At 34.2% G+C, this 16,971-nt stretch overlaps 2 protein-coding genes across 2 annotated transcripts; one reads left to right on the top strand and one right to left on the bottom strand.

Moving 5' to 3' along the window:
* Positions 1-721: 721 nt before the first annotated feature.
* Positions 722-8,540, top strand: Yod1 (Yod1 deubiquitinase). The gene is made up of 4 exons (XM_072535818.1): positions 722-1,219; positions 1,847-2,176; positions 2,798-2,970; positions 7,004-8,540. The coding sequence occupies exons 1-4, from the start codon at positions 1,006-1,008 to the stop codon at positions 7,214-7,216; spliced, it is 930 nt and encodes a 309-aa protein (XP_072391919.1). The 5' UTR covers positions 722-1,005; the 3' UTR covers positions 7,217-8,540.
* Positions 8,541-13,185: 4,645 nt separating this feature from the next.
* Positions 13,186-16,851, bottom strand: LOC140444139 (abscission/NoCut checkpoint regulator). Its single transcript, XM_072535816.1, has 5 exons — positions 16,701-16,851; positions 16,480-16,649; positions 16,018-16,252; positions 15,645-15,869; positions 13,186-15,171 (listed from the first exon to the last, which is right to left on the bottom strand). The coding sequence occupies exons 1-5, from the start codon at positions 16,746-16,748 to the stop codon at positions 14,911-14,913; spliced, it is 939 nt and encodes a 312-aa protein (XP_072391917.1). The 5' UTR covers positions 16,749-16,851; the 3' UTR covers positions 13,186-14,910.
* Positions 16,852-16,971: the final 120 nt, after the last annotated feature.

The following is a 16,971-nucleotide window of genomic DNA, read 5'->3' as shown; positions in this document are numbered from 1 at the left end:
GTAAAACGACGATTGGCGCATCGTCTAGTGCCAGGGTGCGTAACTATATAAATAGCGGTAAACTCAAAAGGAACGTAAAATCAAGGTTAGTACATGAACAGGTTGTCTAGTAACTTTACACCAATCAGCGTCGAGAAACCAGATTACTGCTAGTGCTTGTAAAAATAAACTCCTAATCCTCATAATGTTTGTATAGTAGTTTCTATACATTGTACAGTATAATCATTATTTGGGTAAATACGTAAAACTAGTGAAACCATGGCAACAGCACTTACATTAACGTCATACGTCTCTTGCTATGTCATACGTGGTCATACCTTCACCCACCTAAAATCATAATCTCAGAGTCACAGACCAATCTCTGATTTGTGCACCTAACATTATAGGTCATTGACCTAACGTGACTAGTAGCGCCGTTACCATTATGAACGGCTGGGCCTATGCAATTCACTCTCCCCACCTTTCCTATTTCACTTACACTACTATTTGTGGTATATACTGTGGGGAAGAATTTGACATTAATGATTAATGACAAAGCATCGAGTTGCGATGTGACGACAAAGTTACAAGGAACAACGCGCAGGAACATCGTGGTAAGTAAGAAGGTTTCTTACCTCCATGCGCAGAAATGACACGAGTACACGAGCAGCGCTATCAAACAGAAGGGTGCACAAATAAAAACGTTGTGGAATGGAAAAGAAGAATAGCCTTGTCATGTCAAAGCCACATAGGTGTCAACATAATAATGTCAACATATATTTGAAATTCATTTAGGTTTATTTAAAGAATACATGACTACTACTGGCTTATAGAAACTTTTTTAATATCTCAACAGTTAAAAACATTATTATTGAAATCTCTTACACAAGTGATGCTAGAGAATGAATCGCAAGATCAATAACCTTCAATCAACCTGAATATTGCATAATTCCAGACTTTTGGAGGGCAAAATTAAATCTAGGACCCTTATTTAGAAAAGATCAATTAAAAGAGATACTGACCAAAATGGCTGGATTTGCTTTGAGAATAAAAACTAAATCAGGACAGCAAGTAGTAAACACCTTAACTAGAGAAAGCACTATAAAGGAACTGAAACAGGTTCTTTCAACTTTATCCAACATACCTGTAAACAGATTGCAAGTGCTTTCAGGTTTTCCACCTAAAATATTAGAGCTAAATCAAGACAATGAAGCTATTGGAAGTAAAGGAATATCTTCAGGTGATAAATTTGTTATTATTGTGGAAGTGTACATTTAGATTATTAACTGAGTTTTAAATGTGAATTTTATGCAACAGGTAAAATATATTAAACATCTTGAATATTACTTGTAATGAGGTTTATCTGTTAACAATTATTTATATGAAGGGCTATTTTTAGAGGTGAACCAATGTGAGACAAAATTCCAGATATAAAATATTCCAAAATCTGCTAATTCAATAGTTTTGCAACTAACAACACTATTTCATGGGGATGTTGATAATTCCATAAGAAAACATATTTCATTGTTTACTGGAGTACAACCCACATCAATGACCTACATAATCCTTATTTGAGAAACTGGTGTAAAAAATACTGTAGCTATAAAAGGAAGAAATCTTTCAAGACAAGCAGGAAGAAAAATACAGTGTTTTACCTATATAGTGGAAGCTAATCCAAACATGTGAGACTAAAAGTGAATATATAATATAAACAAATACAAATTGTAAAAAAGATAGTTCCAACTATAAAGATGTGTTCCAAGGAAGTTAACATAAACAGTGAAAAAAAGAGCAACTTGCAATGTATTATCTATAAACATTAGCTGCTTTATTATTGTTCATATTTTAATATCAAGTCATTTTTCAGGTGATACTCTAATATTAGAAGAAAAACCAGTTCCTATTGTAGAGGAAATCCAGGATCAAGATGTAGCCATGTCAGAAAATGATGCAGAAATTCCATTCCATACACCTGATATCCTGTTAAAACATGTTGTGCCTTCAGATAACTCTTGCTTGTTCACAAGCTTTCAATTTGTACTAAATGGTAAAATTGATAAAAGTGGTACAGTCAATCCATATTTGAGGAAGCTGGTAGCAGAGTCTATACAGAATGATAAGGATAACTACAATGAAGCTGTACTTGGAAAGCCAGTAGAAGCCTATTGTGCCTGGATTCAGGATGAAAAATCTTGGGGTCAGTATTGTTTTTAATAACATCTTATATTTTTAATAAAACCATCATTAGAAAAATATGGAATGTTGTGTGAATCAATCCTAAATCTTAAGAAGCATTTGTGTTTGTAACTTCCATCATGTATTGGTCTCTTGTGCCTTGGATATCTGATGATGAATCACATCATAATATTAAGATGTCTTTCTGTGTGATGTCAGAGAGCTCTTTGCACTTTCTTGACTGTATGTTCCCTTGAAACTTTAGTAAAGGATCTGTTTCCTATTGGATGATCTTAAGGTACCTTCTCCATTATTGAAGGTTGGTGATAATTACAGCAAATTGCTCTTTATCTTGAGCTATTCTTAATAATGAATGGGTTTCCATGTCTGTCCAGTCTCTTACATTCTTTAGCCACCAGCATTTTCTTCTTCCTGGAAATCTTTTTCCTTCCATTTTCCTATGTGAAGTTGTATTTTTCTTGTTTTTATGTTTTTCACAATGATTAGGAGTTCTCCCTCAGTCACTATCCTTATCAGCACCTCATTGTTGGTTATATGTTCTGTCCAAGAGATCTTCAGCACACTTTAAAAAACTCACATCTCAATGTGTAATCTCTTAGTGTAATATGTGTTTTTATTTTAGGTGGAGCAATAGAACTATCGATATTAGCCAACCACTATGGCATCGAAATAGCTGTAATCGACACCATTAATGCCATTATCAATAAGTTTGGAGAGGACAGGCAGTATCCTCTAAGAGTCTTTCTCCTATTCGATGGCATACATTATGATCCTATTTTTTTGGAACCATTAGATGTAAGTATGTATTTTTAGGAAGTTAAAAAGTATGTTAATATTGTTACTGATAAAGTATGGCGTTGTTGAATGTTTAAAAGTACTGAAATAATGGATTCCTGCTAAGATTAAAATATTCTGGATGTTTCCATCAAGCTTTCTATTCTCTGTATTGAGATATCTATACTAAATTCATTTAACAGAAAAGTAGCCGTCAACAAATGCATGCACAGATCACGCGAAACCTGATATTTATATAATTGTACAGGGTTGTATTAAGATTCTAGCAGTCTATAACATCTAAATTTGAAATGAATTAATTTATAACTTTTAGGATTACTGTTAAAATAATAGTAATCAATGATTAATCTTCCAAAGAAGTATACTTTAATATTAGTTTTTGTAAACTGTCATTCACACATCATTAGATAATTGTGGTATTAATCAAAAGGCAAAAAAAGAAAGTTGTTTTTATACATTTTACGCTTTAAGACCAATATTTGGAAATAAGTAATAATATTGTCATTAATGATATAAAAAGAGACCTCTTCTTGTGTAAAAGTTAGGGAAAATACTTATACATATATTATTGGGTAGATATACTTATACATTTAACATTACATTAACATTAAAAAATAAAATTTATTAAGTCGACGTTTCGATTTCGATTTAATATTTATTTGTGTCAGCAGAAACGAATGTATATTTAGAAGAATTGTGACGTCACTATTTTTGACTTTGATGCCGGTTATGTCGAAGATGGTTCGACATATCAAAATGCCGTTTTCAGATTTTGATTCAGGAGACAAAACTATATATGAATCCATTGATAGATCGTCCCCAATATTGCATAGGTGACAACGCACAAAGGAACATACTTTGCGGATGTAAAACGAAAGGTTTTCTTTGAAAATGACGAAAAAAACTTTTTACTATTACATATAAGTAATATCCAATTACGAAAAATAAGTACTGGAAAACTACAAAGGTACAATGAGTAAAATGGGTTACAGTTTTTCATTTTTAAAATATTCCATTTTGTTTATGTAATTTCTAATAATTTCGTATCTCTTATTTATCATTGCTACTCATTTCCACATCAAAAGACTGATCCATCTTCAACCGGATGGGGGCCTTCTTCAAGAGCCACAACCTCTCTCTTGCTATAAAAGTAAGAATGCTGCGATGCTACGTCTAATCTGTTCTTTTTTATGGCGTTGAATCGTGGACCTTGAACGAAGATATGTGCAGAAAATTGGAAGCATTTGAGATGTGGCTGTATCGGAGAATACTTAAAATCCTGTGGACTGACCGAGTCACCAATCAGGAGGTCCTCAGAGGTATGAAGAAGAACCGAGAGGTACTGACCACCATAAAATCTCGAAAATTACAGTACTTTGGACACATTATGCGAAATGAATTCAGATATGCCCTTTTATAAGCCATCCTGCTAGGAAAAATATTTGGACAACGTGGTCCAGGAATTACATGATGGATTTTTCAGACCTGTCGAGAGTTCATCCAAAAATGCTTGTCTTGATGAGGTGACTGACTTATCAATCCACGTTTTTCATTTAGTATGACCGGCGTTAATCCAAGTCTCATCTAAATAATATATTTTACGATTGCCATTCCTATAATCTTTTATCTGCCTTAAAAATTCTCTTCTCCAGATTAAAAGGTCATCTCTGTCTGTAAGCATACTGTTCCTGCCACGTTTTTCAAGTTTGAATTGAAGTTTTTTCAAAATCTTGTAAAAAGTAGTACGTTTGAAATCAGGTAGATTGGGTCGTCGTTGACCTATCTATCGTGGAAATTTCATTTCTAAAAAGGAATTGATGCACTATTCTTCTTATCGATCTAGTAACTTTAAACACAGAACTATCCGATACTCCAACTTTATCTGCTACTCTTTTCTCAACAGCGGACAATATTAACGCCAGATTTTCTTGTAACTCGTGTTTATACACGTTTACAATTATTTCTTTAACGTTTACGCTTAAATGGCCTTTTTTCAATCTCTTTTTGGGGGGAGTTAAAGGTATGTTTACGAGTTCATCGGCAGAATCCGTGTCCGAAATATTAATTTGTTTTAGTGACTGCGTATACAAACCTGCAAAATATTATTTACAGGCTAATATTCTAATAAAATAATAGATAATAGATAGATAATAGATAATTGAACAGATATATTTAAAAGGTCAATACTCAAAATCTTTATTTTCAAGGTGTTACAGAAGCGACCGATTTCAAGGCTTACAATATTTGCCTCATCCTCAGGCAAAGCAAAAAGTTTGTTTTGTTGAAAACAATAATATAGATATCGGTAATAAGAAGTTTTCCGCTTACATCCAGGGTACTGTCTGTCTTCATCTTTTCCTTTATGACTCTATCTATTGTAGTGAGCTGATATGTTGATCATTATATATGTTGTTGTCAAAGTTTTTTTATTATTAAAAAGGTAGGATTATCTTCTGGTTTGTAATAAAATTAAAAGTAGTTAAAGACAAATACACATGCAGTATAAGCTGCCACATCCGGACTTTATATAGTTTAAAAACTTATGGAAGATGGAAAATCACATATTATGCAGTATGATGTCCTTTTTTTGTTGTTTTTGTCACAGGTTCTTACAAGGTAAAGACCTAAAGCTCTTTACTTAGTAAGACCTTTTATTTACATACGTATATAATGGTCAATATATCACCTCACTACAATGATAGTGTCATAAGGAAAAGATGAAGACAGACAGTACCCTGGATGTAAGCGGAAAACTTCTTATTGGCGATATCTATATTATTGGTTTTTAACAAAACAAACTCTTTGCTGGGCCTGAGGATGAGGCAAATATTGTAAGCCTCGAAACCGATCGCTTCTGTAAAACTTTGAAAGTAAATATTAGATTGTGAGTATTGACCTTTTTAATATATCTGTTTAAGTATGGACTCACACTTGCAACCCTTTTATCATCATAATAATTATTATAACAGAGTCAAAATAATATTAAATTTACTTACTACAGTTGAGAGAAAACAGCAAACACCTTAAAAATGTTCACAGTTCTAAGTTTATTTAAATAACACTATAATTATAAACCATCACTATAAATACACCAACACACATATATAGAGCTATTAAAAGTAAAAATTATATTTATATAATTCAATAGACATAAATGTGATTCGTAAGGATTACTGAATCCATATCTGTTAAAACTGCAAATTACGCGTCTTTGTTTAAAGGTGTAGATTGTCGTTACTTGTGAGTTTCTACTTGTTACTTTTGATACGCTTTTGTATATAATCAGTTACAGTATAAGTGATTTTGTAACAAGTAGATACCTCTTCAGCATCTCTAGATACTTGGAATGAATATATCACGCGTCCCTAGTCTGTATATTCTACTTTTCTGTTAGGCGAATATAATATACAGTCATTACTAATTTTGGTTTCGTCTAGTTTTCTTGTTAAACTATTGTTTCAGACTAAATTTACTATATATATTAAATTTGGTATCCTTATAAAGGAGACTGCAAGCCACAATAGACTTCTTAGGTCTATTGGAAGGTAGTTAGGCAGCCACTCATATTGAACCAAATATAAGGGAGATTTTTACCTCCAATGCTCATCCATCCAAGTTCATTTGTGTAAATCCTTCAGCCATAGAATTTGAGTTGATTTCTTAAATTTTTTTTTTCAATTATCAGGAGAAAAATCTTTGTATATAAGAAGATAATAAAGTAATTTGGTGTCTTTGGTCTTTAAAACCTACAAAATCATTCATCTTCTTATTGCATTTTCTCAACTTAACATTCTTGATGGTCTAAAGATTCTTATTTTTTTCAATTTGCAGAAGAATCGATACATCGGTTTAAAGTTCTGTCCGTGGGACAAATATTAGGTGTATAGGCATAATTTGGGAAGTTTTTAATGACCATATCATTGCCTTCACATAATTCAGCCAGTTTATGATGTCATTCATTTCCCCAAAATCATAATACTCCGATTTCTCCCCTATTAGAATTTTTGTAAAATAAATAAATTTATTTTTCTAGGGCGGTAAAATTCAAACCATCTTCATGACAGATGACGATAGACTGCTCAAACAGGCTGAGGAATTAGCCAGAGAAGCCAAATCCAGTAGGCAATTTACAGATGTAAACAAATTTACCTTGAAATGTATGATTTGCAACATAATGCTGACGGGACAAGTAGCAGCACAACAGCATGCACAGAGTACCGGTCATGCAAATTTCGGAGAAGTTTAATTTTTAGAACAAATAATTTTAATTACGAAATAAGGAATATAAAACTTGGAATATAAAAAAGTGACCTATGTTAAGATTGTTTTTATTTTATAGTCAGGGTGTAAGTTAAAGTAAGACGTTTATTTGAACAAAAAACACTTTAAAACATTTCTCTAAAAGTTCAAACTATCTGTATGACTCAGCAATACTCTTCTTCAACTTTTTATTGTTAACTTTGCCTTAACTTTCTATTTTCTGAGAATGTATATTTATTTCTTTTTGATAATTTCTTTTATAAAATCTTTATAATACAGTAGAGTCCCTCTATAGCAAGAACTGAAATGGCAGACTAATTACCTCGTTATTATAAGCCGAGCTCGTTATATCAGACAACAATAATACTGTGCATACATATGAATATGTAGTTTCCTAAAACATTAACTTCCTATAGTGAAGCCATTCGGAGCAATATAAGATGCTAACTATTGTTTGAATGGCGTTTTTGAAAAAAACTTGTTTACTTTTATTGCCAGTGATATATTATGTTAAAACAAAAAATCTGTACTTACATTTTTTCCAACTATATAATGTATAAAGCGTATTTTTAAGGAGAACATAAACTATTGCTTCTGCAATTGGAAGAAGTCTGTCATTTTTGACTGCTTTAAATTGTCCAGTATCATTCTATCTATCATATTTTCTAAAGATGTGAAACAGTTGTATGCTTCTTCATTTGCGTTTTGTCTTTGGATAAAGTTTCTTACAACGTTTCAAGCACTTTCCACATCTTGTCTATTAGGACCTTCTTGCGTAGATTCACCGCAATTGTCTTCTCCATCTTCAGTACTTTCGTCACTGACGATAACGCGCTCTGCCGGCGGATTTAGTACTTCCGCGATAATTTCACTATCCGTCAGAAGATCACAAACAATGACATCATCATCAATGGCAATGAATTCAGCAAACTCGTCATCATTGTTCAGTTTGGTTAGTTCTTGACGTTGCTGTTGTAACCTCAACCACTCTGCTACAGGATATTCATCTTCTTAGTTTTCTACTTCAGTCTCTGTTCAGCCCGCATAACCGAAACAATTTCTGATTATAGTTTATTCGTCTTCCGGGTTTGGACCGTGTCATTTGTGAGTGACCCAAAAGTGGGTTCATCTCGACGTTTCGCTACAATTGTATGTAGCTTCTTCAGGAGAACAAAAAAGAAAGAAAAAGAAACAAAAGACAGGAAGATGGGTAGTTAGCAACGGTAACTCAGTTACTCAACGCAACCAGAGGCGAATACTAACTACCAAGATGGGCATTTGGTCACAGTAACTCAACTACTCAACGCAGCCAGAGGTGAAAACCAAATGCCAGGACAGGGATTCACGTCCAACAGCTCAGAACACTAACGCGTCGAGAGGCAGGGAGTGAATCCTTCAGAGATTCACTCCCTGCCTCTCGACGCGTTAGTGTTCTGAGCTGTTGGACGTGAATCCCTGTCCTGGCATTTGGTTTTCACCTCTGGCTGCGTTGAGTAGTTGAGTTACTGTGACCAAATGCCCATCTTGGTAGTTAGTATTCGCCTCTGGTTGCGTTGAGTAACTGAGTTACCGTTGCTAACTACCCATCTTCCTGTCTTTTGTTTCTTTTTCTTTCTTTTTTGTTCTCCTGAAGAAGCTACATACAATTGTAGCGAAACGTCGAGATGAACCCACTTTTGGGTCACTCACAAATGACACGGTCCAAACCCGGAAGACGAATAAACTATAATTCTGACTCTGGCCGTGGAAGCCTACGATTACAATTTCTGATGTTTTTTTTTATCTACGAGTGTCCATGCTTTGTGGATGAAATTTATGGCATCTAATAAAGTAACAGGGGATTCAGTACGGTTTTCCATATTATTTAGAATCCGCTTAACTAAAAGTTTTCTGTAGTGAACTTTAAGGGACCTTATAATGCCCTGATTCATCGGTTTCAGAACAGATGTGCAATTTGGGGGTAAAAAAGAAGTTTAATGTTTTTTAAACCGTTAACTTTCGGGTGGGCTGTACAATTGTCAACAATTAAGAATCTTTCAATGTCCCACTTCAAAAGTTCTCCACTAAAAATCTTTGCTGTCGTCCACGATTTTTTTTAAATTTATATGTGACAGGAAGCTGATTCACACCTCTTAAACATCGTGTTTTTGAGATTTCCCAATGACGACTAACTTCCTTTTTTCTAAACCGGACATGTTGGCACACGCGAGTACAGTTACCCTGGATTTGAAGGTCTTATCTGAAGTAAGTTCAAAAAAAAGTCTTAGCTCGTCGGCATTGAAAACATTATCATCACTGTAATTTTGTCTTATTGTAGGCTATGACTTCAACCAGTTGTCAGTGACTTCTTTGGAAACACTCTTCAGCAATGCGGTTGCCTTTATTCCTATCTTGTCCTTTAACCCACCTTAGGATGGTGGTATTACCATCCGAAGCTTGAGTTAGTGACTAGTGACAATCCATTACTAACCCTGATGTGACACGTGGTCTATTCAAGGTTAGTAGTGCTTGTCTGCTATCTGTGCAGATGATTATAGTTTTTCCGGCTATACGTTTTTGGATTATCTCTTTTGCGGCTATGGAGATACCAGCCAGTTCTGCCTGAACTACGCTGGCATTTTTTGCCTATAGCCCACTTTATTTTTAGGTTCAGTGATCTGGAGTATATCCCGCATCCTGAGCCTTCTTCCATTTTGGAGGCATCGGTGTATATGCAATATGCATTTGCCACGTTGGTCTCCCAATGCTTTCTTGTTTCGATTTTGTAGGGTTGTCAAAGACAAACTTTGGTTTAATTGACTCGCAGTCTGCCTGTAGCAGGGGTAGCGCATCCAGCTCTTCCCGCCAGAAACGAGTTCTCAATTGTCTCATTCCTACATCAATCAACACACTAGCATCATTGTCACCAGCGTCACCTCTTTGACATATATGTCTAAAGGCATGATTCCAATGACCAACTCCATTGCAGCAGTTGGTGTTGTTTTCATGGCACCTGTTATATTTATGCAAGCCATCCGCTAAATATGGTTTGGTTTGTTAACCGCTGTTGCCTGTAGCATTTTTGGTACCAAAGTAATAGCTCTGTAAGTTAGCATTGGCCTAATGACCCAGGCGATTACCTTGGGCGAAAGGCCGTAGGTGCGTCCGACCGTTCGTCGACATTGCTAATAGGCAATATACGCCCTTTTAGCTCTACCATTCCGTTCCTAGAGTTCCGTGTTAACTTCCTATCAAAGGTAATACCAAGGTACTTCACATCGTCAGAAAACTTTAGATTGCAGTTTAGAATCCTTGGGGATATAAAGCCCGTCATATTTTTCTGGTGAAGAGGACCATCTCGGTCTTCTTGGATTTATAGATAGTAAGTGTTCTTGCACCATGTGTTTATTAGTAGGAGAACAACTTGTAATCTCTCACATAGTGTGTTCTCAAACTTACCGCTTTGCAGGACAGCAATATCGTCTGCATAGGCTATTGTGTAGAACCCGTGGCTGCTTAGTTGGTGTCTACAACTATGTTCCAAGGAGTGGTAGTAGCACCCCTCCCCGTGAACACCCCTTTGTAACCATGCCTCTAACATAAACGTCTTCTACATTTATGCTTATTGCTCTATTAGACAGCATACTGAATATCCATTCGCTTACGGTCAGGTGAACATTCCTGACATTGAGCTGTTGGGTGATGGTTGGGAATGTGGTTTTATAAAACGCTCCCTCAATGTCTATGAATATAACTAGAGTGGATTCTTTATTATCCAGCGATCTTTCAATTCTTCCTACTACTTAATGCAGTGCAGAATCGGTAGATCTTCGCGAAGTATATGCATGCTGATTTGGGTGAAGTGGGTTGTGAACCAGAACTTCATCCCTTATGTACCTCTCGCATAGCCTTTCCATCGTTTTCAAGAGAAACGATGTTAGGCTACCGCCTTTGGTAGGGTGTAGTCAATCCTACTGGTTTTGGTATAAAGACCACACGTACCTCTCTCCACTTCCTAGGAATATATCTCAGAGCCAAACAGGCTCTGAATATTCCACAAGGTGCGGCAGAAGGATATCCAGTCCCCACCGTGGTAGGGCTGGATATATGCCGTCAGGCCCTGGTGATTTGAAAGGGGTGAAGCACATTATGCCCATCTTACCTCTTCCTAATTAATAATCATTGTTCTGGCGAGATGCCAGTCGTTCAGTGAGGATTTGATTGCTTCTTCTGTCCAGTTTGGTGCTGTTGAGGCGCTAGAACCGGGGAAGTGTGTTTTTATCAGGATCTCAGCACTTTCGCAATGGCTGGAAGTTTTGCTTCCATCTTCCTTCGTTAATATGCCGATTTGGCTCATTTGAGAGCGCTTTTGGTAGCCTGAAAACGTGCGAGAAATCTTCGATTTCCTCACAGAAGGTTCTCCAAGCAGCTCTTTGTCTTTGTCTGCAGACTTTCTTAAACTCTCTGAGGTTTGATTGATAAGAATCCCAATCCTCTTTGAGTTTGGTGCGTTTTGCTCTATTAAAAGCTGTTTTCCTAAGGTGTCTCAATTTAGTGCACCACCAAGAGTTGGTTTTGCGACTTTCCTGGACCATCCTTATTGGACAGGTTTTTTTTATAAGCATAGCTTATTTTGTTTTGTCGCGTGATTTGATAAGGCTTTTTTCCAGACTCATATAGGTTAGCCAGCGGTGGTCAGACATAGAGATGTCCTCCGATACCTGCCAGTTCTGAATTTTATTCGATATTTCAGCTGTTGCTAGCGTGATATCTATGACTTTTGGCTACGAACATTATTACGAACACCGCTTTGTTGTTCTTTTTCGTACAGATATCATAATAATAATCGATTAAAAAAATTTATTTGCTAATTGTGGCACTTTTTCTATTTTTTTTTTTTTCAATAACTACATAGACTGTCTTTCGTATTTTTTATCTTAATTAAGTGTTCAGATGGACTTAATTGTTATTTATATTACAAATATAACATGTTTCTTCACAAAAAATTGTGTAAAAAAAATGGCTGACACTATTTTGTGATGAAAATGCCTATTAAAATTGTTATTGACAATAACAAAATGAAAGAAGACAGTGATGTTAAATATCTATACTCCATATTGATTTGATTGACATATGTTCCACTATTTTTTGTACACAGTGTATAATAGACATATGTCTGATCTTTTGTACTGCTCATCTTGTAGATTATCAATTATTTTTGTTGTAATTTTGTCAATAAGTCACTTTTTTACATGATTTATAGGTCGTAGATATTTTAAAAGAATTTTTTTTATATAATTTGTAGCTAGATTTTCTATAAAAATATATCAATTTTTTTGTTTTGGTGTTGTAATCAAATTCTGTCCTCTACCTCACATGTTAATGATAAAACTTTGTAACAAAGGAATAACGCCGACTTTTATGAATTAATTAAAGAGTTAATAGTTCTATTGTGTTTTAATTCATACCTGGAAGACAGCCCTTTCAAATTCGAACTGAAAATTCAACAAAATTTTGTAAAATTCGACGACACCAAAGAACTTCCTGATTTTTTTCTATTGGGGTCTGTGTTCCCCTAGTTGTTTGTCAACCTAAGACTAAAAGAGCCACCTCTCCTTTTGGGCGTAATCGTGCACAAGAGGCCTTTATACCGTACTATCGTAAGGACCAGCGGAACTCTTGTTTTTTAACGAAGTTGTTACTTCTCCTTCTGCCCTCCATTAGTTTTTTAGTAAAGTATTTAAATAAAGACAGTTAATAACTTTCTGAGATCACAGATAAGTATTTTCGAGGAAATGGTCCTTCGAGCCGGATATTTCTGATACATATTTCTTGGTTTAGTCCATTATCCAAAAATGAATGCGGACATATATTTTTAGCCGTTGTATTGATTCATTATGGATCGCTATACTTAGATTGTACGTTCTGATGAGCAAAATACCTAAAAAGCGGGATCATTCAACAATAATAGAACCATTAGCATAACAAAATCGTTTATTATTTAATGTCAGTTAAACTAAAAATACATCTGTACAAGTATATACATTATTATTTAAACTATATAAATCTCATAACCTCAACTAGTGTACTCCAAAAAATTATTACACTCCAAAAGTATTGGAGATTCAAGTACAGCCCAAACGCACATATTTTTTTTAGTTCGCTAGAAGTTAAAAGAGACGGGAGGGCTGACGGAATTACTTCGATGTCAGTAGTTTAGTTTTTTCATGTTTTGATCCATACTCCAACTAGAGTGGATTTGCATTTTTAAATTGCAATTTGTAAGTGAATTGATTTCTACAAAAAGAAAATAGTTATAGAAAAGGAAATAAAGACCAAGCGTGTGGAGAATGTACAAAAGAAGGCTGTCGGGGGTAATAGAGAATGTTATGTTTAGGGAAGTTCACAGATACCTTCTACGGAGATCTCTGGTTGGAAAATAAAAGAAAAATAAATTTCAATTAGATAAAAATTAACTCCATAAAAAATACATAAAGTCGATCAATCAAAACAAAAGGTAATAATTAGGTAAAATACAAAATGAAAAAGTAAAAGAAACAAAAAATGGTATTGGTACCATAACAAGAAGACTATTACCCACTTGTTAAACAATCATGTTGTACATAACTTTCAGAAGGTCACAAAAACTCATTCATCAATTTGTCTAAAGTCCGTTGATTTTTCTAGCAGTCAAATAATTATATTCTTATGGCAGAAATAACCAGTAATGGTTTGATTGGAGATTTTTGGGAGATAAAATTTATTTTTGGGTGGAAATCCTTGAAATTATCGGGGAAACAGCCACTTAGATATCGTCTCTAGATTGTTAATGGTTTGATTAAGCATTTTTGGAAGATAAATTTGACTTTTGGGTGGAAATCCTTGAAATTCTCGGACGTACAGATATTTTGGATTTGTTGAATAAATTGACCTCAAAGAACAATGCATGATCACAAAAGACAGATTTTGAATAGACGAAGGCCTTTCAAAATGTCTCACCAGCACTCACTGACAAGCAATGGGAGTCTTCACTACACCAATTTGAGATTTGTCTGGGTCTCAATAGGATGTAAAATACACAGTTGATTTAACTCCTATCATCAACAGGACACTGAGAACCTACAATGTACTCTTAAAATATACCAGAAGCTACAATAAGTCACTTTGTCATTCTGAACTAGAAGTTCTTCATGTTTCAATGTGAATTCTATACAGATATTTAATTCATTACTTTTGTTGTAAACTATCATCTATTTAGATTCTCGGAATGTCTTCGCATTTTCATTGCTTCACAAATATTTACAGAGTAGAACTACTGATTTTTGGAAAGAATACAGGTTTTTTCTAACAATATGAAATGTCTGGTTTCTTGGCAGTGTTCATAAGAATGGGAGACAGGATTATATTTATTTAAAATCAAGTTATATGGTTGAATCTATATCTTTATATTTTAACAATTCATTATTTAATAACAAACCAAATTAGATATGAGGTCTCCAAATTATATGTATTGCGAAAAGAGCTCTATAGAATCATATTCAACAAAAAACTTAGATCATGAGAAAACTATGTTATTCTTTTATGAATCACTTTACTAAATCAATATTTAATGTACTTTTGTTTACCCTGATAAATTTCTCCACAGTGCATTAATTTCTTGGAACTATTTAATAAACCTTATAAACAAAATATTACTACAAGTTAACGTGGTTTGTATGGAACAACATGGTGATCGGTATCGCCCCAATTTTTATGGACTTCGGTATTGCAGGAACTACAGTATAAATCACCACTACAGTCCATGCATCTATACTTGGCATCATTGTTGCATAGAACACACCAAGGCAATTCAGGCGAGCCATCCTCTACTTCGTCTTCTTCTTTGGATTCTCTAGAAGAGGATTTGGTTTTGGATAGTATGCTTGAGGGTAAGCGTTCATCTAAGGCTACTTCATCCATTATCTGAAATAAATAGGACCTTATGAGTCTTATAAAGCCTACAAATATTAATGTTTTGAACAATACATAAAAAACAATAACAGCTAAATATATTAAGTTGTAATTGGTGACACCTTACTAGTAATTTTCTCACTCTTGTCTACAAAACTCAACATAAGAGTTTGTTCTACATATACTATATTTTTGGTCATCTATTTTTTTTAATTAGGTTTCATGACGTGGATTGAGGTAATGATCTTCTGATTATAGGTATGTCAAATTGTGCTTTAATATTACATCAATAAAGTTTGCTCTACATGCAGTATATGTTTGCTTTGTGATTGTATACTAAATACTTAAATGAAAAATTCACTAAAAACTATTACACAATTTTTATGATTTTCATAAAACAGTTTATAAAAGGCCAGTTACTTATGAAATGAACAAATCCATTATCATCCTTTCTAATATACAAGGAGAAAAATAATGGTACTAACCTTTTTTGTTACTTTATCAACTTCTTCTTCAGATCCACTGGAATCATGTAAATTCTGCATATATGGTCCCTCATTTGGCCTGACCCCTTGTTCCCTTAAAGCTGCCACTCTGGCTTCTATGCCATCAAGGTTTTGATGAGACAGTTCAATATCTCGCTCATTCACAAATTGCTCCAGAAGAGAATCAGCTTTTTCTTGGTCTGTTCTTGTGTCCACAGTGTACACCTAAATATCAAAATAAGATGAGGTGTATTGAAAAATCAAGAAAAATAACTAGCATTAATATTTAGATTTCGTCAAATTAGAAGATTCAAAGGTGATAAAAGCATTATTTGCATTTAAAAATCAATATTTTTCCCCTTCTGGTACTTACTGCTTTACTAGGTCCCTCTACATATTCATTTTCTCCTTTAAGATTCCTTAATCTCTCCCTAATTTCAGATTCAGTTGGCGGTGGTCCTTTTCCATCATCTTTCAGTTTCTCTAATCTTTCCAACAGCTTCTGATCAGCAGCAGAGAGACCACTACGTAATGATTCCATTTTTGGATCTGCTTTTTTATATACAGTTATAGGAGGTGCAGCTGGGTTTTCTAAAGTTTCTAATCTCCTGGAAACATAAAGTTAAAAAATAATATCTGTATACAACTACAATTGCGATAGTTGTAACTTCGGAGAAATGGAAATTAAAACATTCTTACTACTAACTCCTTTTTAAGGCTTCAATGACATATGAAAAGCAACTATCACTTAACTAAAATAATCTAAAAAGTTCTAGAATAACTATTCACTGTACAGTGAATTTATTTAAATATTTGCAGGAATGTTTGTTCTTACTTAATAAATACATCCGGTGGCGGCCTGTTGACAGTTTGAGAAGTTCCCGAGTTTATTCTCAGATAACACTTCTTACAAACATTAATTTCTTCATCGCCTTTCGAAGGTACTTTGGATTTTTGCTTGATACATTTACTACAAAAGGCTAAACCACAGCAGCCACAACCCATCTGAAATGTTTAAATCAATAGTATATCAGAGTGATAAGTCGGTAAACTTACTTCTTTGTGGAAAAAGTTGAATTTAGTATTACACTGATTGCACGACATTGTTATTTATTAGTAATTTTAAAGACCTATATTTTGTGGTAAACTATAATAAAAACATTTATTGTTAACCTGTAAATGTCATATGTGTCAAAATGCCATTGGTTTCAACTTACTACCAACTGTAATTTAAAATGGAGATCTTGAGATTTAAAAATGAATATCTTAAGCTTTAATAATATTACTTAAACTTAATTAGTAATCAAATCTGAAAGTTTGGTTAACA

Source organism: Diabrotica undecimpunctata, chromosome 6 (genome assembly GCF_040954645.1).
Source record: "Diabrotica undecimpunctata isolate CICGRU chromosome 6, icDiaUnde3, whole genome shotgun sequence".
Lineage (NCBI taxonomy): Eukaryota > Metazoa > Arthropoda > Insecta > Coleoptera > Chrysomelidae > Diabrotica > Diabrotica undecimpunctata.
The sequence above is the reverse complement of the archived record's forward strand: the minus strand, read 5'-3'. Positions and strand labels throughout refer to the sequence as shown.

What these genes read in the sequence shown, in the direction of transcription:
- Yod1 (XM_072535818.1), top strand. Translation starts at nt 1,006, where the DNA reads ATGGCTGGATTTGCTTTGAGAATAAAAACTAAATCAGGACAGCAAGTA. An exon ending in AAGTAAAGGAATATCTTCAG is followed by an intron (nt 1,220 to 1,846) that starts GTGATAAATTTG and finishes GTCATTTTTCAG; the next exon opens with GTGATACTCTAATATTAGAA. An exon ending in TCAGGATGAAAAATCTTGGG is followed by an intron (nt 2,177 to 2,797) that starts GTCAGTATTGTT and finishes TTTTTATTTTAG; the next exon opens with GTGGAGCAATAGAACTATCG.
- LOC140444139 (XM_072535816.1), bottom strand. Translation starts at nt 16,748, where the DNA reads ATGTCGTGCAATCAGTGTAATACTAAATTCAACTTTTTCCACAAAGAA. An exon ending in TCAACTTTTTCCACAAAGAA is followed by an intron (nt 16,650 to 16,700) that starts GTAAGTTTACCG and finishes TAAACATTTCAG; the next exon opens with ATGGGTTGTGGCTGCTGTGG. An exon ending in CCACCGGATGTATTTATTAA is followed by an intron (nt 16,253 to 16,479) that starts GTAAGAACAAAC and finishes TTATGTTTCCAG; the next exon opens with GAGATTAGAAACTTTAGAAA.